Source organism: Cherax quadricarinatus, chromosome 76, assembly GCF_038502225.1.
Source record: "Cherax quadricarinatus isolate ZL_2023a chromosome 76, ASM3850222v1, whole genome shotgun sequence".
Classification (NCBI taxonomy): Eukaryota; Metazoa; Arthropoda; class Malacostraca; order Decapoda; family Parastacidae; genus Cherax; species Cherax quadricarinatus.
Genome location: NC_091367.1, coordinates 10862202 through 10889608, shown reverse-complemented (window position 1 = coordinate 10889608; position 27407 = coordinate 10862202). Strand labels below are relative to the sequence as shown.

Here is a 27407-nt window from a genome sequence, read left to right as displayed (position 1 = left end):
TGCCTTGAGGTCTGCTCGCTTGTGGAAATTTTGCTCGCGTATGGAAGCAAAAAATTGACCCATCGACTGTTCGTATATGGAAAAAACTCGCACGTGGACACACTTGCAATAGAGGTTCCACTGTATATAGATCATTATTGGGCTATGCATTTTTCCATGTTTGAAGTACTAAAACTTCATGAAACATGCGTAATATTATATGAAAGTAGTGTGTGTAGTGTTAAACATTAAAAAGCAAAATCACTCATCTAGGGTCAATAAATTGTAAAACTTAATGTCACTGGCATATTTATGCCACTGTTGCTGATTTTTTTTTTTTAAATTTCAGCATGTCATAAATGTGTAAGTTTTCACCAGATTCCACTTATTTTAGTCTTATTCATTTCATAAAAATGCATTCGCTCATTTATTTTCTTCAAAATCTTGCCCCCATCCCCTTCACACATACGCAAGAATTTTAATTTGTAGGCATGCCACAGATAAGGGGTTAAAAGTAACTGTCAATGCATTGCAAAATACCATACAAATTGCACATCATCCTATGCTGTTGCTGTGCACTGCTGATCCACTGATCACAAAAGTGTCACTTTTGATCACACCAAATTACTGGTATGAATGAACTTATACACAAAGTAACTTAATACAACAAATCTGCATTGAGAGATGGATGGCTGTATTTTAATGTTTTTGGTTCTTCAGCATTGTAGTGGTGGTGGCTAATGACATTAATTAATGATTGTTTACTTTAGGCTTTTGTTACTTCAAAAAAAAAATGATGCATCAAAGGAATGCACAAATATCTTTACTTAAAATTAGGATAAAAAAAAAGAAATCCAGGTTGTGCAACACTCAAGGGTCCCTTAAGATATTTCTCATACTGTTTTCCTCACTGGCAGGTATATATGGTGGGTATCTCTTGGGATGCCGCTCCAGCTCAACAGGTCTTGCCTTCTATGATTGGGAGACTCAAGAACTTGTGCGACGTATTGAGATCCAGCCTCGCCAAGTATTTTGGTCGGAGAATGGGGATTATGTCTGCATTGCAACTGATGAAAACTACTTCATTCTCAAGTGAGGATTTTTTTTTTTTTTTTTTTTTAAACTTTGTCTACTTCTTTATGAAACTTCTGTTTCTTAAAGTAAGAGATATGGTTGCAAGAAGAGATAGAAGTACTTAAGCATCCAAAACCTACAGCACTACTTTTAGTATTTATGTAATGTAAACATAAATAGAGAATGAGGAAGGACTGAGGCAAATATATGGCATAGAAGAAGAATAGGTCTAAATAAACAAGGATGGAAAGAGCAGTGACATTACCTGTTAACTGTGATAGTAGTTACAGGAGCATTGCTATACTCATTGTGTCACATGGATATAGTGTTTAATTTATCTTACAATGTTTTATTTTCCAGTGGTTATAGCACATGTTGCCTCTGCTTGGATGCCATTCTAGTATTCTATAACTATAAAATCTTTCTAATATCCATTTAACATCACATTTTTTCTTATTTTACAATAGTTGTGGTCTCTTGCCCTGGATTTTCTTTGTCTAATAAACATCAAGGATGATAGGTAGATCTTTCTACTACAGGTCGACTATCACTAATCCAGCAATCAGTTATCCGGTTCCATCAGTAATCCGGCACTAATTTTGGCTAGCATAATTTCAAATTTTGTTATACTGATTCGGAAATTGTGCAGGTGGTTGTAAATCCACAGCAGCAAGCAGTGGAGGAGAAAGCAGTGATGAAAATGGGGAAGATGTAGCAGAAAGAGTCTTTATTGATAGGTTAATTAAGTGTATTCTCACCTAACCACTCTGTAATCAGGCAAACACTCTAATCCGGCACACTACAGGTCCCAATGATGCCAGATTAGTGATGGCCAACCTGTATTACTATAATCCAGTACATGCTTTGCATGTGCGCATGCGCGTGCATGCACAGTCATCAGTTTTTCCTAATTTCTTATTAGTTCTTGTACTTAGTGTTTCCCTTCAATTCCATGGGGAAGCAGGACAGGACTATGCCTCCATTACCAATGTGTGTCATAAGAGGTGACTAAAATGCCAGGAACAAGGGACTAGTAACCGATTCTGTATTGAATGTTAATACAGGTCTCCCTCAACATTCGCGAGGGTTAGGGGATCAAGAGCCTCGCGAATGTTGAAAAACCGTGAATGTTTGGTGCCCCAATATATTGTAGGGAAATATAATACAATACTGCTTCCTTAACTTGTTGAACCGTGAACAACCATAAAATACATGAAAACGTCATAAACTGTACTAAAAATATACATGTTATGCTTTAATAACATGTATGTTATTAAATACCACAGACTCCGCCATTGCCTCCACCAATGCCTCCACCGCTTCCTCAACCACTGCGAGTCCCTACTGCCCTCCCTCCGACCCCCACAACTGGCAGCCAGCCCTCCCACCACTCAGTGTGGTGAGTGTTTTGTTTGTTCATTATTTGCTATTAAACTACAGTATAAATAATGCAAATCCATTCATGACTGCATATTGGAATGGCTATTCGGACAGGTATTAGACAGTGACATCATGTGTTTACTCTTGAACACAGCAAAGAATCAAGCATTTCTGCTACTGCTAATAATAACAATAGCAATAATAATAATAATAATAATACGATATAATTGAAGAAGGAAATTGTACAAAAATGCGAGGGAGTGGTTGACACATCGTCCGTGTGGCTTTGTTTATGTTGGAGTGAGCATTAGTCTCCGTGCTCTTCCAAACATTTCACAATAATTCTGCAGTTGAGGCAGTGGTATTTAATAACATATATGTTATAAATAATAATAGTACATATTATTAACATGTATTATTATTATTAATAACATGTATGTTATGTTATGTCCTGTCTAAGGGCAATGTGTGGTGTAAATATTATGCAGAAAATTCGGAGTGTGGAAATTAGGAGAAGGTGTGGAGTTAATAAAAGCATTAGTCAGAGGGCAGAAGAGGGGTTGTTGAGGTGGTTTGGTCATTTAGAGAGAATGGATCAAAGTAGAATGACATGGAAAGCATATAAATCTATAGGGGAAGGAAAGAGGGGTAGGGGTCGTCCTCGAAAGGGTTGGAAAGAGGGGGTAAAGGAGGTTTTGTGGGCTAGGGGCTTGGATTTCCAGCAAGCGTGCATGAGCGTGTTAGATAGGAGTGAATGGAGACGAATGATACTTGGGACCTGACGATCTGTTGGAGTGTGAGCAGGGTAATATTTAGTGAAGGGATTCAGGGAAACCGGTTATTTTCATATAGTCGGACTTGAGTCCTGGAAATGGGAAGTACAATGCCTGCACTTTAAAGGAGGGGTTTGGGATATTGGCAGTTTGGAGGGATATGTTGTGTATCTCTATACGTATATGCTTCTAAACTGTTATATTCTGAGCACCTCTGCAAAAGCAGTGATAATGTGTGAGTGTGGTGAAAGTGTTGAATGATGATGAAAGTATTTTCTTTTTGGGGATTTTCTTTCTTTTTTTTGGGTCACCCTGCCTCTGTGGGAGACGACCGACTTGTTGAAAAAAAAAAAAGTTATTAAATACCACTGCTTCAACCACTGCCTCAATCGCTGCCTCAACAGCTGCCTCAATCGCTGCCTCAACAGCTGCCTCAACAGCTGCCTCAATCGCTGTCTCAACAGCTGCCTCACCCACTGCCTCAATCGCTGCCTCAACAGCTGCCTCAACAGCTGCCTCAATCGCTGCCTCACCCACTGCCTCAATTGCTGCCTCAACAGCTGCCTCAACCACTGCCTCAATCGCTGCCTCACCCACTGCCTCAACAACTGCCTCACCCCCTGCCTCAATCGCTGCCTCAACCGCTGCCTCAATCGCTGCCTCAACCGCTGCCACAACCACTGCCTCAACAGCTGCCTCAACCACTGCCTCAACAGCTGCCTCACCCACTGCCTCAATCGCTGCCTCAACAGCTGTCTCACCCACTGCCTTAATCGCTGCCTCAACAGCTGCCTCAATCGCTGCCTCAACAGCTGCCTCAATCGCTGCCTCACCCACTGCCTCAGTTGCTGCCTCAACAGCTACCTCAACCACTGCCTCAATCGCTGCCTCAACAGCAGCCTCAACAGCAGCCTCAACAGCTGCCTCACCCACTGCCTCAACAGCTGCCTCAACCACTGCCTCAATTGCTGCCTCAACAGCTGCCTCAACCACTGCCTCAATCGCTGCCTCAACAGCTGCCTCACCCACTGCCTCAATTGCTGCCTCAACAGCTGCCTCACCCACTGCCTCAATCGCTGCCTCAACAGCTCCCTCAACCACTGCCTCAATCGCTGCCTCAACAGCTGCCTCACCCACTGCCTCAATCGCTGCCTCAACAGCTGTCTCACCCACTGCCTCAATCGCTGCCTCAACAGCTGCCTCAATCGCTGCCTCAACAGCTGCCTCACCCACTGCCTCAATTGCTGCCTCAACAGCTGCCTCAACCACTGCCTCAATCGCTGCCTCAACAGCAGCCTCACCCACTGCCTCAATCGCTGCCTCAACAGCTGCCTCACCCACTGCCTCAATTGCTGCCTCAATTGCTGCCTCAATTGCTGCCTCAACCACTGCCTCAACCACTGCCTCAATTGCTGCCTCAACAGCTGCCTCAACCACTGCCTCAATCGCTGCCTCAACAGCTGCCTCACCCACTGCCTCAATCGCTGCCTCAATCGCTGCCTCAACCACTGCGTCAATCGCTGCGTCAATCGCTGCCTCAACAGCTGCCTCACCCACTGCCTCAATCGCTGCCTCAACAGCTGCCTCAACCACTGCCTCAATTGCTGCCTCAACAGCAGCCTCAACCACTGCCGCAATCGCTGCCTCAACAGTAGCCTCACCCACTGCCTCAATTGCTGCCTCAACCACTGCCTCAATCGCTGCCTCAACAGCTGCCTCAACCACTGCCTCAATCGCTGCCTCAACAGCTGCCTCAATCGCTGCCTCAACAGCTGCCTCAACCACTGCCTCAATCGCTGCCTCAACAGCAGCCTCAACAGCTGCCTCACCCACTGCCTCAATCGCTGCCTCAACCACTGCCTCAACAGCTGCCTCAGCAGCTGCCTCAACAGCTGCCTCAACCACTGCCTCTACCACTCCAGTCGCACTCAATCTACAAGCACCAAACAATGAATTATTGTGAAATGTTTGGAAGAGCACGGAGACTAATGCTCACTCCAGCATAAACAAAGCCACACTGACGATGTGTCAACCACTCCCTCGTATTTTTGTACAACTTCCTTCAATTATATCGTATTTATTATTTTTATTATTATTATTATTACTATTATTATTAGCAGTAGCAGAAATGTTTGATTCTTTGCTGTGTTCAAGAGTAAACACATGTCACCGTCTAATACCTGTCCGAATAGCTATTCCAATGTGCAGTCATGAATGGGTTTACATTATTTATACTGTAGTTTAATAGCAAATAATGAACAAACAAAACACTCACCACACTGAGTGGTGGGAGGGCTGGCTGCTAGTTGCGGGGGTCGGTGGGAGGGTAGTAGGGACTCGCAGGTGGCGGGAAACTTGAATATGATTTGGCAGCTGGGAATTTGGCGGTTGGGAATTCGCTAATGCGTGAAGCCCGCGAAAGCTGAAAACGTGTATGTTGAGGGAGACCTGTATAAAAGGAAAGTCAAATTGTGTTGTTTGAATGTGTGTGGATTTAGTATGGAGAAGGTACTACCGTCCTGCCGAGTGAGTGTAAAACGGAAGCCTGCAATTGTATTACACAATGGTAGGATTGTTGGTGTCTTTTTTTTCTGTCTCATACACATGCAAGATTTCAGGTACGTCTTGCTACTTCTACTAACACTTAGGTCACACTACACATACATGTACAAACATATATATACACACCCCTCTGGGTTTTCTTCTATTTTCTTTCTAATTCTTGTTCTTGTTTATTTCCTCTTACCTCCATGGTGAAGTGGAACAGAATTCTTCCTCCGTAAGCCATGTGTGTTGTAAGAAGCGACTAAAATGCCAGGAGCAAGGGATTAGTAACCCCTTCTCCTGTATATATTACTAAATTTAAAAAGAGAAACTTTCGTTTTTCTTTTTGGGCCACCCTGCCTTGATGGGATATGGCCGGTTTATTGAAAAAAAAAAAAAAGAATTAATTGTTAATGTTGTGAATGAAAGGAAGCTGGATGTCATAGCACTAAGTGAAACAAAGTTAAAGGGCGTGGAATTTAATTGGGTGTATCAGGGAGAACTAGAGCAACACAAGGTGTAGCAGTAATATTAAGTAATCATCTACAAAAGAAGAGGGATTACAATTGTTTAAAATACAATGTGTAAAACTAGGGTGTACAGTACGATGGGTAGGGGCCATCTGAGGAATAGTTGGAGGTAGGGGGGTTAAGATAGTTTTGAGTGTTAGAGAACTGAGCATGCAAAGGCTTGTGAGAGAATATTAGGTGTAAGTCTCTTGCCTTGGGAAACAACCAGTGTTAATTTTTATTGTGTTGTATTTATACCTAAAGTTTTGTATATTGCACTGTTTAATTGTTTGCTATAAGTGTTGATAGATAGGCAGTCAGTGCTAATGTAAGTACTTCCTCAACAGATACAGTCCTGAAGCTGTTGCAAATGCAAGAGAAAATAAAGAAGGCTTGACAGAAGATGGAATTGAAGATGCATTTGATCTTGTTGGTGAGGTAGGTTTGTAATTAAGGATAATAAAAGTAACCCTTTGATTGAACTTTGTATAGAAAGGGGTTTAGTTATAGGTAATACATATTTTAAGAAAAAGAGGATAAATAAGTATACACGATATGATGTAGGGCGAAATGACAGTAGTTTGTTGGATTATGTATTGGTAGATAAAAGACTGTTGAGTAGACTTCAGGATGTACATGTTTATAGAGGGGCCACAGATATATCAGATCACTTTCTAGTTGTAGCTACACTGAGAGTAAAAGGTAGATGGGATACAAGGAGAATAGAAGCATCAGGGAAGAGAGAGGTGAAGGTTTATAAACTAAAAGAGGAGGCAGTTAGGGTAAGATATAAACAGCTATTGGAGGATAGATGGGCTAATGAGAGCATAGGCAATGGGGTCGAAGAGGTATGGGGTAGGTTTAAAAATGTAGTGTTAGAGTGTTCAGCAGAAGTTTGTGGTTACAGGAAAGTGGGTGCAGGAGGGAAGAGGAGCGATTGGTGGAATGATGATGTAAAGAGAGTAGTAAGGGAGAAAAAGTTAGCATATGAGAAGTTTTTACAAAGTAGAAGTGATGCAAGGAGGGAAGAGTATATGGAGAAAAAGAGAGAAGTTAAGAGAGTGGTGAAGCAATGTAAAAAGAGAGCAAATGAGAGAGTGGGTGAGATGTTATCAACAAATTTTGTTGAAAATAAGAAAAAGTTTTGGAGTGAGATTAACAAGTTAAGAAAGCCTAGAGAACAAATGGATTTGTCAGTTAAAAATAGGAGAGGAGAGTTATTAAATGGAGAGTTAGAGGTATTGGGAAGATGGAAGGAATATTTTGAGGAATTGTTAAATGTTGATGAAGATAGGGAAGCTGTGATTTCGTGTATAGGGCAAGGAGGAATAACATCTTGTAGGAGTGAGGAAGAGCCAGTTGTGAGTGTGGGGGAAGTTCGTGAGGCAGTAGGTAAAATGAAAGGGGGTAAGGCAGCCGGGATTGATGGGATAAAGATAGAAATGTTAAAAGCAGGTGGGGATATAGTTTTGGAGTGGTTGGTGCAATTATTTAATAAATGTATGGAAGAGGGTAAGGTACCTAGGGATTGGCAGAGAGCATGCATAGTTCCTTTGTATAAAGGCAAAGGGGATAAAAGAGAGTGCAAAAATTATAGGGGGATAAGTCTGTTGAGTGTACCTGGTAAAGTGTATGGTAGAGTTATAATTGAAAGAATTAAGAGTAAGACGGAGAATAGGATAGCAGATGAACAAGGAGGCTTTAGGAAAGGTAGGGGGTGTGTGGACCAGGTGTTTACAGTGAAACATATAAGTGAACAGTATTTAGATAAGGCTAAAGAGGTCTTTGTGGCATTTATGGATTTGGAAAAGGCGTATGACAGGGTGGATAGGGGGGCAATGTGGCAGATGTTGCAAGTGTATGGTGTAGGAGGTAGGTTACTGAAAGCAGTGAAGAGTTTTTACGAGGATAGTGAGGCTCAAGTTAGAGTATGTAGGAAAGAGGGAAATTTTTTCCCAGTAAAAGTAGGCCTTAGACAAGGATGTGTGATGTCACCGTGGTTGTTTAATATATTTATAGATGGGGTTGTAAGAGAAGTAAATGCGAGGGTCTTGGCAAGAGGCGTGGAGTTAAAAGATAAAGAATCACACACAAAGTGGGAGTTGTCACAGCTGCTCTTTGCTGATGACACTGTGCTCTTGGGAGATTCTGAAGAGAAGTTGCAGAGATTGGTGGATGAATTTGGTAGGGTGTGCAAAAGAAGAAAATTAAAGGTGAATACAGGAAAGAGTAAGGTTATGAGGATAACAAAAAGATTAGGTGATGAAAGATTGAATATCAGATTGGAGGGAGAGAGTATGGAGGAGGTGAACGTATTCAGATATTTGGGAGTGGACGTGTCAGCGGATGGGTCTATGAAAGATGAGGTGAATCATAGAATTGATGAGGGAAAAAGAGTGAGTGGTGCACTTAGGAGTCTGTGGAGACAAAGAACTTTGTCCTTGGAGGCAAAGAGGGGAATGTATGAGAGTATAGTTTTACCAACGCTCTTATATGGGTGTGAAGCGTGGGTGATGAATGTTGCAGCGAGGAGAAGGCTGGAGGCAGTGGAGATGTCATGTCTGAGGGCAATGTGTGGTGTGAATATAATGCAGAGAATTCGTAGTTTGGAAGTTAGGAGGAGGTGCGGGATTACCAAAACTGTTGTCCAGAGGGCTGAGGAAGGGTTGTTGAGGTGGTTCGGACATGTAGAGAGAATGGAGCGAAACAGAATGACTTCAAGAGTGTATCAGTCTGTAGTGGAAGGAAGGCGGGGTAGGGGTCGGCCTAGGAAGGGTTGGAGGGAGGGGGTAAAGGAGGTTTTGTGTGCGAGGGGCTTGGACTTCCAGCAGGCATGCGTGAGCGTGTTTGATAGGAGTGAATGGAGACAAATGGTTTTTAATACTTGACGTGCTGTTGGAGTGTGAGCAAAGTAACATTTATGAAGGGATTCAGGGAAACCGGCAGGCCGGACTTGAGTCCTGGAGATGGGAAGTACAGTGCCTGCACTCTGAAGGAGGGGTGTTAATGTTGCAGTTTAAAAACTGTAGTGTAAAGCACCCTTCTGGCAAGACAGTGATGGAGTGAATGATGGTGAAAGTTTTTCTTTTTCGGGCCACCCTGCCTTGGTGGGAATCGGCCGGTGTGATAATAAAATAAAAAATAAAAGTAACCCTAGGTAGTAGATTGGTAGACAGTAACTGCCCAGAGAGGTGCTACCTTCCTGCCAAGTGAGTGTAAAATTGAAGCCTGTAATTGTTTTATATGATGGTAGGATTGCTGGTGTCTTTTTTGTCTCAAACTTAAGATTTCAGGTACATCTTGCTACTTCTACTAACACTTAGGTCACACTACACAAGCATGTACAAGCATATATATACATGTACCTCTGGGTCTTCTTCTATTTTCTTACTAGTTCTTACTCGATCTTTCCTCTTATCTCCATGGGGAAGAGGAACGGAATTCTTCCTCCGTAAGCCATGCGTGTCAAAAAAATTAAAATTTAAAAAAGAAACATTTGTTTTTCTTTTTGGGCTACCCTGCTGCAGTGGGATACAGCTGGTTAATTGAAAGAAGAATAAATGTGACACTATTTATGTGCATATTGTCCAATTTCAACATAGTGATGTTCCTGGAAGTAGTGTGCTACATGAAATCATAAACAAAGTGAAGAGCATCAAAGACAAAATAGGGTTTTGATCATGACACTGAAAAAAAACATAGAAATTTTTTGAAGTCTTAATTAAAAAATTAATGTAATTGTAGTTAGATGTAGTGAGGTGCATATAATTAAAAGTTGCATAAAACAATTTTATCTGAATCTTAAATTTTGGTTGGTGATAAATTTGTGCACCGCCATGACACATAAAAATTAACACTTTATTCTTAGTACTTCCAGCATCACTAATATTCCTCCTGAGTGCTTTGATTAAAATCTAGAAATGGTGTGAAGTGCCAAAAATATCCACAGTTGTTTGACAAACATAACTGCAATGTTCACCACCATTCAGCGTGTTAAAATTAACAATTTCTTTAATACCATTAGATTCATGCCTATTCTTCTTGGTACTTGCATCATTAGTATTGCAGTTGGCTGCTACAGTTAGTGTTTGAAATGATTGAAAATCAGTTTGTTAACACATTACTAAGGTATGGACTGCTTACATACGTTAAACTGGCACTGTGGGAAGTTGTTTACATAGTGAGACTAGGTTACCCACCTAATGGCAATGGCCAGGTCCATAAGTTAACTGCATGGTGGAGGGGAGTAAGCTTCAGCATACGTGACATGACTCACGTTGCCACTCTCTTTATATATATCCCCATCGTCTTTCCCCTGGTAGCATTGTTTGTGATTTAAAAAGCTCATTGTGTGGATTAAACATAGTCAATAAAGGATTGCATTAAACTATATTTCTCTTTCCATGAGAAAGCCTGGGATATGATCAATATTTATTTTGAACTCTGCCTTTAAATTGGAATTTGTTGAATTTTGTGTAAATTCGCCATATTCATGCCTTTTTTGCACTCTGTAGGGAAGTACTGATAGTTGAACGGAAGGCATACTAATGAAATAGCCAAGAATTGGGTCCAATTGAGCACTGGAATTTTCTTAAAATTGGACTCGGTGGGCACAATCATCAATGGGTAAATTGTATCCAGACTGCCAATGTACAGTAATTCCATAAGTTTCCATTAATTTTTACATTTTTGGTGTCATTACCTTCAGAAAAAGATGCTCTACCATTTCAGAAGATAATTTTTTTTAAAGCATGACACTATTGATACTTTTAATTTCAGGAGTCATGACAGTGAAAGAGGTAAAGAGGTTTGGTGAAATTTGAGCAGTGAGAAAAGAGAAACAAGCCAAGTTTGAAATATTACAGGTGTATAGGTAAAAGTAAAGTGTGTCATTACTTAACCCTTTCATTGTCCAGACCCCTAATCTGAGAATTGCTGTGTCCAAGAATTAAAAAAAAAAAAAATTTCTTATGAAATGATAGGAAATCTTTTTCTGAAGGTAATGAAACTAAAAGTACAAAATTTAATGGAAGAGTGACAAAATACACTTTAACAAATTTTGCCGTGTCAGCAGTATTTACGCACTGGTGATTTTGCCCACTTTAAGTCTTCCACTCAATAAAATGGAAGACATACTAGCTCGTTTGCTTGTATATCTTCCATTTTATTGAATGAGCACAAGAAACCTTCCAGTCAACCACTTCAGCTACCCAAGAAAGTGATCAGAAATTGGTAATTTGGCCAATTTTACACAAATTTCATAATCCAATTTCAAAATAGGTTCCAGAATAAACAGTGCAGGCATTTCTGGCACTAAAATAACATTTCCTCTGTTCATTATTATGTTCCCAGGCTTTACACACTTCATTTTGAATTTTTATTCATTCAAAAAGAATAGAAGGTTTACTGTTATGCAATATTGTAATAATTGTATAAATATCAGCACATTGGTTAACACATATTAGACCCACCAGTTGGACATGTATTGTACAAGTGACGTGATTTGTTTACTCTTGAATATCGGCAAAAATCAAACATTTCAGCTACTCTGAGCTCAGTTTCAAGCTATTTTCAGTCTTGAACCCAATTAAATCATCTTTTCTATAATATATCTTCCATTCTATCAAATGAGACCAAGAAATCAGGAATACAACCATAAAAATCATACAACAATAAACTTCAAAGTTGCTGTTTTAAACCAAAAACAGTCCCATTTTTTCCAAATTATGCTCTGCATGCTACAGGATTTTGTTTGTGATATACACTTACACATTGACCCACTCTCTTGTATCTAGGCCCAAATTTATCACTCACAGTTTGAGTGAGCTGAGCTCATGGCGTAGTACTACGACTCAGACATTGACCTCAAACCTGTAGTACTATGACACATACAGTGAAGGGGTTAAACATGGAGACAGGACCAGGAGTTCTTCCTTTGTCAGTGGCGGCGTTTCTTTTTCGAGTCACCCTACCTCGGTGGGAGATGGCCATTGTGAAAAAAATTAAAAAAAAATAATAACAAAAATTCTTACCAGAAAAGCTATACAAAGTAGGGCATTAATAAATTGTAATGTTTGGGACTAACGACCATTCTGGACAGATAGGCTAGTTTTATGCAGTTTATAGAAACATCACATCACAGCATAGTACTAGTTACTTTATATCAAAAAGTATTTGTGAAAATTATGTATAAATAAATTCTTGCTAAAATATTTGGTTTATTTACTTAGGAAAAAACAAAAAATGGAAGGTATCCTTGAAGTATAATGACGGTCTATAAGGTTTAGATGAGATAGCTAAACAAATGTCATACAGATACAGTTATTCATTAAAATAGTTTACTTTGATGCTAATATACTTGGTCCATGTTGCATGTGCAGTGATGGAATTGATAATGATGGATGTAAAAGATTAAAAGTGTATGATAAACTTAATTTAGTTTCAGGATTTGTTGGTAAATATCACCTGGATCATAACTATAAATTTTAAGGCAATGTATCTTGTAGGTTCAAGAGATTGTGAAGACAGGCAAGTGGGTTGGAGACTGTTTCATCTACACCAATTCAGTAAATAGACTGAATTATTATGTAGGTGGCGAGATTGTTACCATAGCTCATCTCGATAGGTAAGATAACTAGAAAATATTTATTTTATAAAATGGCTACAATATGAAAATAGAACTAAATAAATTTAATAGTATGTTCCTTGCACATTTTTAATTTCCTATTTCTCTTTCCAGGACTCTGTACCTAATTGGCTACATTCCAAAAGACAACAGACTGTATCTTGGTGATAAGGAGCTAAATGTTGTGTCATATGAGTTACTGGTGTCTGTCCTGGAGTACCAGACTGCTGTCATGCGCCGTGATTTTGATACTGCTGATCGTGTACTTCCAACAATCCCTCCTGCTCACCGCACACGTGTTGCTCACTTTCTGGAAAAGCAGGGATTCAAGAAGCAGGCTCTGGCAGTATCTACCGACCCAGAGCATAGGTAAACAGATGATAGTTTGTCATCTCTGGTATAACACAATCATTAAAGATTGAATAACTGTTGGTTTTATGATCTGTGTGTCATAGAAATTGTATCTTATCATGGTGCATTTACATGTTATACTGTAATGTGGGTTAAAATGTTTTACTCAGTAATTAGAAGCATTGCTGCATCTACATTATAATCATAGATATAAGAACATTAATTTTTGTGACAGTAAATCATCAGAATAACAAATATATTCTTTATATTTTTGTCTCGCATATAAATTGTAATAAGCGTAAATAAAATTATCAGTACAGTATTGTATTTAGAAATAGTGGGGTCATATTACAGGTCAACATTGTAGAGGCAATAAGTTCTTCAAACAGTGTATAAAGTGTCTCCAGGTGATTGATGTTAAGCATTTAACAGTACAGTTACTTTTATTTTTTACATAGATTTATTTCCTAGAAAACACATGACACTGTTTATATTTACAAAAATTTTTATACTGTGTTAAAAAAATTTTTACTTTCCAATTAGTTTTTCAAATTCGGGAAAGGGACTGATAGTGTGAAAGTTATTTGTAAAAATTAGATTTGCAGATTTGATCTACCCTTTGGTTTTGGGTGAATTAGATGCCTGTCATCAGCTGGGCAGAACACCCCCGAACTTTAAATGGGGGACGGGTTGCTGACCTGGCACAGCACCCAGTGATTTAAAACCCGAACAAACTTGCCTTCGGGGCTAAATGTTTCCCCGGGGTTTAAAAGGCAGGTTACCGCCGGGAAAATTTTTTTTTTTTTTCCAAAGGGAGGTTTTTCAGCAATAATCATAGTCATCATTTGCGGGTCTAGCAAATTTTGAAATTTTGTGCTGATTGCTTAAATTGATTATCGGGCATGGGAGTTCAAAGTGAAAAAGTAAACCCTTTTTAGCTTAAAAAAGTATGAGCAATATACAAATATAGCTCAAGATAAAATTTTTTTTTAAAAGATGGTTATATATTTGTACTGGAATGGATTTGCCAAAGGACCCCAGGGGGTTTTGGAATAAGGGAACAGAGAATTTTAAAAAAAGGATGATTATTTGAAAAAAAAGATTTATCTGTTACCTTTGTACCATTGAATACTAAATTTTATAAAAAATTGCTTTGGGGTTAAATTTTTGCCCAGGGAATTTTAATTTTCAGGGGTTTCTTTAATTTTTTTCATTTTTTTTCCCTTATTCTATATCTGCTTGTACATATTCCATATGTATTTAAAGTTAAAACCAAAAAAAACTTTCAGGAAACACAACTGGTGGAAGATAGGAGGGAGAAAAAAAATTAATGGTTACATCCATCAACCTTTCCAAGGGGGTTTTTTGGGTGGTGAAAAAAGTGGTTTTGAGGAATTAGACCGGGCCGGGCCCCTTTCCCCTCAGCCCAAACCCTTAATTCCCCCCAACCCCCTCTTCCTATCCCATCCCCCCTTTTTCCTTTCCCCCTCCTTTCCTCCCCCCCCCCTTTTTTTGCCCTTCCTTTTTTGGCCTTGGGATTTTTTCACAGGACACTAGTTCATAGGTAGGGGGAAGGGTACCAGGGTCCATCCCATTCCGTTGAGGTTTTTTGGGGGAAATAGTTTGCCGGGGATCTGGATCCCGGGGGATGCCCTCATCCCCCGATCCCGGGGGGTTTGGGTGTTTTTGATGACGGGTTTATCTCAAGCCCCCTTTGGTTTCCCCGGGATGGTGGCCGGTTGAGGTGCTTTGGGGGATATCCAGCCGCTCTCTTTTTTTTGTCTACCAGGTGTGGCAAAGGGAGGTTGTTATCCCAGATTGTGGTTTACGGGTTGGAGGGGGGTTTTGGGGCAAAGGGGTTCCAGGGTTGCTTTCCATTTTACTTTGTGTTGAGGCCCCCTTTTTAAACAGAGGGGATTTCTGGTCTTTCACCCCCTCCTGGGAGCCATCCCCCTGGTCCCCTTTTTATTCTTTTTTTTTTTATTTTTTTTTTTTTTCTTAAAAAAAAAAGAAAGAAGAACCCAACCCAAGGAGCCCCAAAACCAGACCCCACTACCCCCGGGCCCCCTTTATTGTTCCCGGGCACCTGTTCTGACCTCCCCTCCCTTTTTGGCCACTCTTTGACACCTTTGGTCCCTGCCCCTTTGGGTGGACTTTTTCCCACCCGCCCAGGTCCCCCGCCCAAACAACCCCTTCGATTTGTCTGACCTCCCCCTCCTTTGACTATTTTTTCCGCCCTTCAGGGGCGGCACAATCCCACCCCTTTCCCACGGGGACCAACCTGGCCCCATTTCTAAACGCCCCCCCACAACTCCTGATGATGTTTTTTTGTTATTTCCCCGCTCTATTTCGGAAAGACCAAACACCCCTTGCACCCCTTCCCCAAAGCCGTTTCGCCCACACAATGGGATTAAATTTTTACTTAAAGACAGACTTTTCAGGGCCCCATTTCCCCTATACATTGGAAAAAGACTCCATCCCACGTTGGTAGAGATATTTTCATCCCTTTTAAGAGGGAATGACATCACAAGTCCAAAATTTCCCCTTTTTAAGATCTTTTTTTCTTTAATATCGAATTTTTTCCCTTTTTATCAAAACATCATTTTTAATTTTTAGGGAACTTTATTCGCCCCATCCCAAAAGCCCAAAACAAAATTTTCCCGGGATGGGCCCCGAGCATTCTAAAGGGGAACCCTAAAACCTAATTCTGGGTAGACATTTTTATGTTTTTCCCTTTCCCCCGGAAGGGGCGAAGACGAATCCTTGCAATGGGAAATTTTTAATTTTTTGACAGCCGGGGGAACCCCATCCTTGTTTATTTAGCAGGACATCGTTAGTTTGGAAGGTGACCCCACGCTGTTTTAATGAAAATTGCTGGCACGGCCCCCCGAAAATATTGGGGATCTAAATGAATGTCCATCTGTGGTGCGGGAAGCCCATTCTAAAACGCCTTCCAGTCGAACCCCCTTTTCCCCTTAATTGCCCGGGGGCCCTACCTTGACCCCTCCCGCCCGGGTCTACTTAAATGGGGGAAAACTTCCAAAGAGGCAGAAGGTTTCCCGGCTATGGGGGTTTCTCATCTCCGCCCCCGGGAGACTCCCCCGGGTTTTTTTATTTTTCCATTTTTAAAAAGGCCCCCCACTTCTGGGGTCATTTTCTGCGCCCCCTTTTGGGTTTCCCAGTCCCATAGTCACTTCTGTATTAATTTTTTTCCGGCTAAAAGACGGGGGGGGCCGGGGACCCCAGGATTTCCCAACCCCAGTCTGTCCTCGCCCGGGTTTCCCCTCACAAACCCCGGCATCGAAAAACCCCCTGAAGACACCTCCTCCCAATTGTCCTCTTCCCCAGAAGCCCAAAAAATCTTTTTAACCTCCTTTCCTTCATCCACCTCCAAAACCCCCTTTCCCAAAATCCCCCCGGGGTTTTCCCCTTCACGGGTTTTTTTAAAGTGGGGAGGCCCATCCTCCCCCACTGTGCCTTCCCCCCCGGGTCCCCCCCAAGCTTTTTTCCTTTCTGCCATCCCCCCGGGTTTTCCCCTGCCTTTTTGTCCCCCCACATTTCCCCCATTTCCCCTCCACCCTTTCGCCCCCCCTTTGGGATAAAAAAGGTCCTTTTACAGCCCCAAATTTTTACTCAAACCCTCCTCCTTCCATTCCACCATTGTTCCCATACAACATCTCGGGCCTAAACATTTGAAGCAATCCCTGAATATATTGCAAAAACCCAAAATATCAATGGACACTGATCCACCCTCTTTTCCCCTTTTCCTTTTTTCCCTCCCATCCCAACTCCTTTCTTAATGCACCGTTTCCTTCCGCTTTTTTAAACGTTTTTTTGCCAAGAATGGACTTTTTTTCTAACCCCCTTTCCGGGTCCGAGGTACCTTTACCTGTATTTGGGACTTTATGGCTAAACTCCCGGCCTTTTTAAGGGTGGAATTTTTGGAGTCTGGGGGAAAAAGGGGTGACCCTTGATGTTTTTTCCAGCTTCTTTGGGGTGTTTAGACAGAACTAAAATTACACTTTTGCCATTCACCCCATCTCAGGCTATAATTTTTTTGGGGTATTCTTCAGATATTTTTCCGGGAGGGGACCTTTAATAAAAAGTCCCCTTTCTTCACGTGAACGGGGATTTTCCCCCAAATCAGTTATTTGTTCACGCTGGATTACACAGCAGCTCGACCACCCCAAGGTTTAATCCCCTGTTCTTTTTCTTCCTTTTTGGGCATTTTTCATCCCAGAGTTTTTGGGTTTTCCTTTTTTTCCCCATTACCCCACCATTTCCCTGTTATTTTTGGGCGTTTTTTAAACCCATCTTTCCCCTCGGGGGCCCCACTGGTTTCCCCGGGGGTATTCGGGGTTGGGAGGTTTTTTCCCCATACCCACCCTCCATGTTTTAAAAAAAGGACTAAACCCCCCGGACCCCTCGGACCCCTTCCCTTTCTTGCACCACCCCCCCAGCCTGCTCTTCCTCCCCGGAAGGACTTAAATTGGTCTTTTCCCCCGGGATTTACGACACCCACCCTTTTCCGAATCATTTCTTTCCCCCTTCATTTCCACCTTTCGAATTTTTCCACGCGGGGAATTTTGACGGCCCAAACCCTTTCCCAAACCAACTGTTTTAGGCATTCCTTTTTCCCGCCCTCCATTATTTTTTTTTAACACCTCTTCCCCCCTCCGTTTTAACCGCACCCTCTTTTCCCCATACCTCAAACCGGGCACTTTTCAGAAATGCGTTTGCGGTCCCCTGTTTGGGTGCTCGGCAGTACGTTTAAACGCCCCCCTGGGGGCGGGTACCGTACAAAAAAACCACGGAAAGACTTTTTGATTTTGAAGCAGAAGCGGGGATGTCACCCGGGTGACGTTTAAACGAAACTTGCTGGCTAGATTATTTTCTCCCCATCCCCCTTCTGCTTCCTTTGGGGCCCCCCGGAAAAAAGACAAACGGGAGGGGGTAAAATTCTCCTGCCCCGGGCCCTGTTCTGCGGGTTGCGGTGGAAAAGAAAACCCATTTGATGTTCCCAAATAAAATTGGCAGTCATCTGGTCTGTATTTCAAAACCCCATCTATGCCCCTCTTTTTTTCTCAAAGTTCAGAGATTTTTAGCACCCTTGGGATTTTTTTTCTCTCAGAGAAAACATATAATATCCCCTTTTACACTTCAGGAACGGGGAAAAACCCCAGTTTTCCGACATGGGCAGCGGGGGCCCGACGACATTCATTCGTGTACAACATTTACATCGCCCCCCTTGCCCCCCCATTACACCTTTCAATCTTATTTTCACGGGGATTTCCCTTAATTGGGGAAAATTCCAATTGTTCCCCCTTTTCCCAAACGGGGATTACAGGACAAAGTTTTCCCATTATCGTCCCTTTTTTTTCCTTTCCAGTGCAGTTTGCAAAAGTGAGGGGAATGTTTGGTCCGGGATGTTCATGGGGGTATTTAGAGACGAAAACAGTCTCTCCACTCTAAATATTTTCGAAAGGGCCATTTTTACCATAAAATTTTTATTATGCTTAAAAGGAGGTTTAATGCCTTTTAAAAACCCACCAGTTATTCCCTTTTTTTTTGGGGACCTTGAGAAGGATATGACACAATTTGGGAGGTATAATATTTTGGCCCAAGCCCACTCCTTAGGCCTTCAGGGCAATCTATCCCTTCCCTTTAAAAAATTTTTTAACTGACAGTTTCCTTTTAAAAAAGGTTAAAAAATGTCTTCCCGGACTTTATCCAAGTCGAAGGTGTAAGGGATGGTTCGGGAGCACAACATTTTTTCTCCTTCTAAAAAATGTTTTGGGCCCTTCAGTTTCCTACCCAAATTTATCACTATGTTGATGATTTCCCTTATTGCAGGGCAGGCCGGGACTGTCCCCTCATTACAGTTTTCCCAACATGTGGCGATCGGGGTTTCCAATTGGCCACCAAAAGGGGTTTAAAAATTTTTCCGACAAAAAACTCCCCAAATTCCCATTTAGACGCCTGTCATCTCCGATCATCCTTTGTCCCTCTGTGGCCCCCATATCCCGGGACCGGATACAGCCGGGTTTTGGCCCCCTTTTTTGATCGTAGGTTACCCCAAAACCTCACATTTCCCTCCCTGGCTCAACTTGTAAAGCCGGGAAACCCCTTCTCAAAACCCTTTTTTGCTCTTTCTTTCATGGGGAGCCGATGGGCCGACTCCCTTTCCGCCTACATTTTTGCCTCTCTTTTTTATAAAAAACTTGATTATGGTGATCAGATCTATTCAGGGCCTCTTGTTTCTCCTCTTTTGTTTTTCCCCCTTCATCACCGGATTACGGGTTTTGGGTTTTTGCCTTCCCCCGTTTAGATTTTTATGCAGAAGTGAACGTCCATCCCATCCGAAAGCTGGATGCCCATTGCCTTCCATTTTGTACACTCATGATCTCCCGCAACCTTCCATTTAAGGGAAAGGGCACCGGTTTGTAGAACTTTTTTGTTTTTTTCCGTTTGCCCGGCCCTTCCCCTTTGGGGCCCCGTTTCCTTTTGTCTTCCTTTACCACCTTTCTATGTTCATGGCATCTCACCCTTTTTTTACCCCTGGGAAGTTCCGCTGTTCAGTCTGTTCTTCCTACTCCCTGCCCCGGGGCCCAAAATGTTACGAGTTTCCCCCCCTTTTCTTTTACCACTTCCACCTTTATTCTCATGCCATCCTGTGTAAAAGATGGGTTTTAAATCTTTTTGATGGCATAGGGTCTAAAAGTGTTTTCCCGGGAACCCAGACGAGGGCATTTTTTCTACCCGCCAGTGTCTTTACTGCTGAATTTTTACCATTCTTGCAGCACCCTTTCCCAAATTATCCCCGCCTGGCCCTCATTTTGGGGTTTTTCCCAGGGCTCCCCAGTGCTTTGGCCCTAACAGAAATTTGATACACCCCACCCTTTGTCCTCCTATCCAACTTTGGGACGCCTCCTCTTCCAAGCATAAAAAAAGGTTTTTTTGGGTCCCCGGTCATGTTGACATTCGGCAAAAGAACAGGAACTGCTGTGCAGTCAGCAGTACATGACCTACCAGTTTCAAAGAGGTGTTCCATTTTAATGGACATTTTGCTTTAAAAGCTACCCCCCACTCCCCCAAACAATGTTGGCCTTTCTTTTGCCGGGAACAAAACCCCCAAACTATTAAACCCATATAGGTTAATGGCCGCCCTTTTTGTCAACCCGTGCCCCGGCTGAGACCCTCTCCCCCTCTTCACATTGGCCATACCCGCCTTACCATGGGTTTTCTCTGGGGAGGCCGCCCCCCTTCTGTGGGGAATTGCCAGGGGTTTCCCAAACGCCAGCCACATTCTATTAGGGTGCCCATTTTTTCAACGAAAAACACACAGAATATACCTCCAACGCTGCCTTTCCCCCCGTTTCCCTTTTCCTTCCCCTTTTCGCTGATGGACCCACCTTTCATCCGGGCTTTCAGACTTTTTTACAACTGATAATTTTACAAACCCGATGATACCTTTCCGCCCCTTTTTACATCAACCCTGCCGCCCCCCCCCCGCACCCTCCCCTGCCCCCGGTTTTGAAACCCACTGATTATCCCCCCCTTCAACCCCAATACCCCCCGCTTTTCCTCCCTGCAGCCAAACCCTTTTTGGCTTAGCGCTTTTTTGATTATAATAGGGTAGGTTGGGACAGAACCCCCCAGGGGAAATACACCGCCCTGCCAGATGACTGTAAAAAAAAAACCTGTAACTGTTTTAAAGATGGGTGGATTGCTGTTTCTTTTCTGTCCAAAACAGCTAAGATAACCCGGAATTCCACTCCTACTTACACTTTGGGCACATTTTAAGACACGCATGCATAATATATATATACAACATTTTAGGTTTTTTCCTTTTTTAAATAGCTCTTTTTTCTTTTTTCTTTTTATTTTTCCATGGAAATGGAATCTTTCCCCCGTAAGCCCCGCGTGGGGAAGGGGGCATTAAAAAGCCGGGGAATGGGTAAAAACCCCTTCTCCCGTATACAATTACTAAAAAGAGAAGAAGAAAACCTTTTTAAAAATGGGGTTTTAAAAGGGTGGGGAAAAGGGATGACAAGAAAAGATGATTGTTTAAGAGGGAATTTTTAAAAATTGATTCCCCGTCCAACAAAAAAGCTGAAGGGGGAGGAGAGTTTGTGGGGGAAATAAATGGGATTAAATCTGGAGTATCTGGGGAGTTAAGCGGAAGGGGACCAGTAATGTTAAAAAGATCAGTTATGGGTGAGAAAAAAGAATATGAAAAGTGTAAACTCAAGAATTTTTTGGATTTAAAGGGGAAAGGTTGGGTGTAAAATGGGGCATAATAAGCGTGGGGGTTTCACCTGGAGAAAGAGGAATTTCAGAGGAGAGAGAGAGTTTTTGGGAGAAAAATTAATGAATTTTATAGGGGCCTTTTTAACCGGTGAGAGAGTAATTTGGGAGTAAAAATTTAACCAAAAATAGGAGAAACTTTTGGGGAGGGGTGGTAGGTAAGTTTTGGGGAAAACAGGTGGAAAGATAATGGGGCCCCTTTATTTTAACTTTTGTTAGAAAGGGGTTTTTGTTATAGGTAAAACATATTTTAAGAAAAAGAGGAAAATTTAAAATACCTATAAGGAAAGAGGGGCCAAAAGACAGAGTTTTTGAATGGAAGCAGATAAAAAAACTGTTGAGTAGACTTTGGATGTACATGTTTTTAGAGGGGGCCCCAGATATATCAGATCACTTTCTAGTTGTAAAACACATGGGGGAAAAGGAGAGGGGGAAAAAGGAATAGAAGCCCTCAGGGAAAGAGAGGTGAAGGTTTTTAAAAACCAAAAAAGGAGGAGTTAGGTGATATAAAAAGCTATTTAATTTGGGGGTGGGCTAATGAGGGGCAAAGGGAATGGGTTAAGAGGTATGGGGGAGGTTTAAAAAGAAAAAAGGGGGGAATAGGAAATTTGGGGAAAAAGGGCAGCAGGAGGAAAAAATTAAGGGAAAGGGATGTAAAGAGAGTAGTAAGGGAGGTTTGGGATAAGGGGAAGTTTTTACAAAGTAGAAGGATGCAAGGAGGGAAGAGACAAAAAAAAGAGAGGTTAAGGAGGGGGGGCAAAAAAAAGAGAGCAAAAAGAAAAAGGGGGAGATGTTATCAACAAATTTTGTTTGGAAAAAGAAAAAATTTTGGGGTGAGATTAAAAAGTTAAGAAATTTGAGAACAAATTGATTTTATTAAAAAAAAGGAGAGTTATTAAAAAGGGGAGTTGAGGTATTAAAAATGGGAAAGGGAAAATTTTTTTAGGAATTGTTAAAAAGTTGATGAAGATAGGTTGTGGGTTTTGTGGGATTGGGGGAAGGAGGAAAACATCTTTTAGGAGGAGGAAAAGCTGTGAGTGGGGGTTTGGGGGGCAGTGGAAAATTAAAAGGGGAAGGGGCCGGGGTTGATGGGTAAAGATAGAAATGTTAAAAACAGGTGGGGATATAGTTTTATTTGGGGGAAAAAATTTAATAAATGGGGAAAAGGGAAGGGACCTAGGGGTTGGGGAGAGAGATGCAAAGTTCCCCAAAAGGAAAGGGGAAAAAAAAGGCAAAAAATTTTAGGGATAAGCCCGTTGAGTGCCAAGGGTGTATTAGGTTTTAATTTAAAAAATTGGAGTAAGACGGAGAATAGGGGGAGATGAACAAGGAGGCTTTTTGAAAGCAGTAGGGGGTGGGCCAGGTGTTTACAGGGAAAAATATAAGGGAAAATATTTGATAAGGGAAAGAGGGCTTTTTGGTATTTAAAGGATTTGGAAAAGGGGGACAGGGTGGATAGGGGGGAAAAGGGCAGATTTGGGAAGTTTTATGGTGTAGGGGGAAAAACATTGGCCCGTGAAGAGTTTTTAAGAGGGTAGTGAGGTTTTGTTTGGGATTAGGAGAGGAAAATTTTTTCCCCGTAAAAATAGGTAATTTGGGGCAAGGATGTGTGATGTCAAATGTTTAATATATTTATAGATGGGGTTGTAAGAGGTTTAAAAGCGAGGGTCTTGGCAAGAGGCGGAGTTAAAAAAAAAAGAATCACACACAAAAGGGGGTTTTCACAGTTCCTTTTCTGATGACACTGTGCTCTTGGGGAGATTCTAAAAAGAAGGAGATTGTGGGTGGGAATTTTGGGAGGGGGGTGCAAAAGAAGAAAATTAAAGGTGAAACAGGAAAAAGTTTAAAGGTTTAAGGATAAAAAAAAGATTAGTGATGGATTTTAAATTAGATTTGGGGGGGAGAGAGTTGGGGGAGGTGAACGATTCAGATATTTGGGAGGGAGTTTAAACTGGGTGGGGTTTTATGAAAGATGAGGGAACTTAGAATTGATGAGGGAAAAGGGGTTTGGGGGAAAATTTTGAGTCTGTGGACAAAAAAACCCTTTTCCTTGGGGGGCAAGAGGGGGGGTGTATGAGAGTATTTACCAACCCTTTTTTATGGGGGGGTGGTGATGGGAAAGGGGTTTCAGCGAGAGAAGGCTGGGGGCAGGGGGGATGCCGTGTCTGAGGGGAAAAAAAAAAAAAAAAAAACATCCATCAAGTTTGAAGATCTGTGGATTGAATTGTAGTCCTTGACCTGGTTGGTAAACACAAAGGACCAGTGCCTGGGCAATGAAAGTGTGTATTTTTTGTATAGTAAAACTTATAAGGGAAAGTAATTAGTACCCTAATTCAGTAAGAAAAGAAATTAATACAGGGGTAGAAAGAATATTTGGTAGAGGTTATTTGATGGATAGGAAGGGGAGTAACATATGTAGGACAAGATTAAGTTGTGCAAATATTTTCATAATTTTTTCATTAAACTTTGCAAGTTCTTAATAAAGCATTCATACTATTAATATACAACTTTTGCACAAGTTTTATAATTTTAGATATTATTCAGTTATAAAAACTAATGTAGAATGCTGAAAATAATTAGACCTATAAATATGCTATAGTACTTAGATTTTGATACAAGTGCCGAGGTGTTAAAAAAAAAAGGGGGGAAAGACTATGTTCATGAAATGTGTTGAAAGTTTATTTGAGTACTTACAAAGTGCTATTTGTCAGGAATCACTTTGTAGTTAGTATAACTATAGTGGTCTCACTATGGGTATCAAATGATTTAGCTCCTTATTCTAGTGTCAAGTTATCTACACCCACTGATGAATTATGCAGTTGGCTTATATTATGGTAATTTGTTGTTTGGAGGGATACATTGTGTATTTTTTATACGTACATATATACTTCTAAACTGTTGTACTCTGGGCACCTCTGCAAAAAGTGATTGTGTGTGAGTGAGGTGAAATTGTTGAATGATGAGAGTATTTTTTGGGGGAGATTTTCTTTCTTTTTGGGTCACCCTGACTGGGTGGGGGACGGCCGACTTGTTGAAAAAAAAAAAATAATAATAATCCGTTTGTAGGCTGAATCAGAAAGGCAGCAATTGTCGAACATCTCAGGCTTTGTCATAAATTTATTTTAAACTAAAATAAAAATGTGCCTGTTTTTTTTTATTAAAGGAAATGCAAAATTAATCCGAGAAGTGGGCAATGAAGCTGAAAATCAGGGCCGGAACAATGTGGCCTTTCTCTCCTACTTTCTTACTGGCAATCTTAAGGACTGTTTGGAGCTATTAATCAAGACCAACAGAGTTCCTGAAGCTGCCTTTTTTGCAAGGTTAGTAAATACATTATACTGTATTAATTATCCAATTGTGATCTTTATTAGAAAATGGCTTCTTTTAAGGGTTAGATTATCTTGACACAGATGAAGAGTGTATTAATTTTTCACCTCAACAGTCATCTCTTGTTGAGGCAGGGTGACCCAGAGAAAAAACAATTCACCGTCATCCATTCAGTAATCTTTCCAGAAGTGTGCTGACATCACAGTCAGATAACCCTCCAACTGCAGCATCCCCACCCTTCCTTCAGAGTGAAAGCACTACCCTTCCCACCTCCAGCACTCAAGTTCAGCTAAATAGTTTCCCTGAATCTCTTCCTAAAAGTTATCTTGCTTACACTTCATTCACTCCTATCAAAAATGCTCTCTCAGCCTGCTGGATTGTCAGGCCTCTTGTACCCCTTCCCTCCAACTGTCCCTGGGATGACCTCTAACCCTCCTACCTTCCACCCCAGATTTATACTCTCTGTCAATCTATACCTCTCCATTTTCTCTTTACAAACCATCTCAACAACCCCTCATCCATGAGCCCAACAATACTGTGTTCATTCTGGATTCAGCACAGAATAAATCTGACAGGTGGATACTGTAGTTATTTAGAGGTCAGAGCTGCAGATAAATATCAGATAGTTGACTCGACTCAAGAAATCGTAATAACACGATTGCAAACAAACTATACCATGGGTGGGGTTTGAACCCGCGATCAGAGAGTCAAAACTCCAGACCGTCGTGTTAGTCACTGGACCAGCTAGCTTCAGTAAGATTCATTCAACTAGGTATATTTCTACACCATAGGAAGGTTAGCATAGGCACCACTGTGACCACAAATGCATATTTTTACAGACAAATTTCCCACTAGCATGGCCGTGACGAACTCTAGCTCAAGTCCCCTCAAAGCTGTCAACATGACTCTCAAAATCGTAATGAGTTGTGTTCATGGCTTTGAGGGGACTTGAGCTAGAGTTCGTCACAGCATGCTAGCGGGAGATTTGTCTGTAAAAACTTGCATTTGTGGTCACAGTGGTACCTATGCTAAACTTCCTATGGTGTAGAAATATACCTAGTTGGATGAATCTTATTGAAGCTAGCTGGCCCAGTGGCTAATGCGACGAGCTGGAGTTTTGACACTCTGATCACGGGTTCAAACCCCACCCGTGGTATGGTTTGGATCAGATAGTTATTTATACTACTTATTTATACTACTAGTTATTTATACTACAATTGCTTAAGTTCAATTTTTCTTGTGCTTGAATATTTCATTGTTTACCAGATTTGTAAAACAGATACATGTATATGGAAAGCTTCATAAACTTTTGAAAGAATGGGCTGCATGCTAAGGCCAGCATTATCTTCCCAAATAATTTACATGAAACAAAATGATGATGTAGGTTTTTTACTAAATATTTTACATACACAAATAACCTGCACATAGAGAGGAGTTTACGATGACATTTGAGCCTGACTTGGACCATTTACATGTTTTTACTGTTACTGTAATTATTTATACAACATTGTAATATGTAATATTGATGTGAATTTCAGTATGGTTGGTAATATAACTTGCTATTATTAACACTGATTTGTAATTGGCAGAACTTACTTGCCAAATGAAATGTCACGTGTAGTGGGCTTATGGAAGGAAGCAGCTGGGGAGAAGATCGGGCAGAGTCTAGCTGATCCCGCACAGTATGATAACTTGTTCCCAGGCCTTAAAGATGCTGTGAAAACGCAGCATTTTCTTGAAAAGCAGTCTCATCCTATTCCGGCAGCAGCAGCAGCTTCTGTCCCTGTAAGAGCAAATGGTGTGCTTTAATGTAGCTAACAAAACAACAATTTTTAATCTAGATTATGTACTGCATCCATTATTTCACCAGGAGTGTGAAGTTCTTAAAAAAAAAAAAAATAGGTAAATGATCGTAGTATATTGAGGTTTGTTGCTTGAAATTATTGAAGAAATGTAGTAGTATTATATACAAACAGACCCAATATTTGATTACTTTCTCTGTTCGGTACTTTTCTGTAATAGAAATAAATTTTAGTCATTTGTTGCTTTGTTTTACAGTAGAGTATTGTTATTTAGTACATTTTTTTTTTTTTTTTTTTTAAACAAGTCGGCCGTCTCCCACCGAGGCAGGGTGACCCAAAAAAGAAAGAAAATCCCCAAAAAGAAAATACTTTCATCATCATTCAACACTTTCACCACACTCGCACATTATCACTGTTTTTGCAGAGGTGCTCAGAATACAACAGTCTAGAAGCATAAACATATAAAGATACACAACATATCCCTCCAAACTGCCAATATCCCAAACCCCTCCTTTAAAGTGCAGGCATTGTACTTCCCATTTCCAGGACTCAAGTCCGACTATATGAAAATAACCGGTTTCCCTGAATCCCTTCACTAAATATTACCCTGCTCACACTCCAACAGATCGTCAGGTCCCAAGTACCATTCGTCTCCATTCACTCCTATCTAACACGCTCACGCACGCTTGCTGGAAGTCCAAGCCCCTTACCCACAAAACCTCCTTTACCCCCTCTC

General features: G+C 41.2%; 1 protein-coding gene across 1 annotated transcript in view; it reads left to right on the top strand.

The window, feature by feature from the left end:
- Positions 1-27407, top strand: part of LOC128703570 (coatomer subunit beta') — a 58683-nt gene that overhangs the window by 13578 nt on the left and 17698 nt on the right. Inside the window, exons 8-14 of the mRNA XM_070101115.1 lie at positions 897-1071; positions 6607-6697; positions 12766-12884; positions 12999-13253; positions 24254-24376; positions 24683-24862; positions 26459-26654. Of these exons, the coding sequence (XP_069957216.1) occupies positions 897-1071; positions 6607-6697; positions 12766-12884; positions 12999-13253; positions 24254-24376; positions 24683-24862; positions 26459-26654 (1139 nt within the window). The remainder of the gene's footprint in view (positions 1-896; positions 1072-6606; positions 6698-12765; positions 12885-12998; positions 13254-24253; positions 24377-24682; positions 24863-26458; positions 26655-27407) is intronic.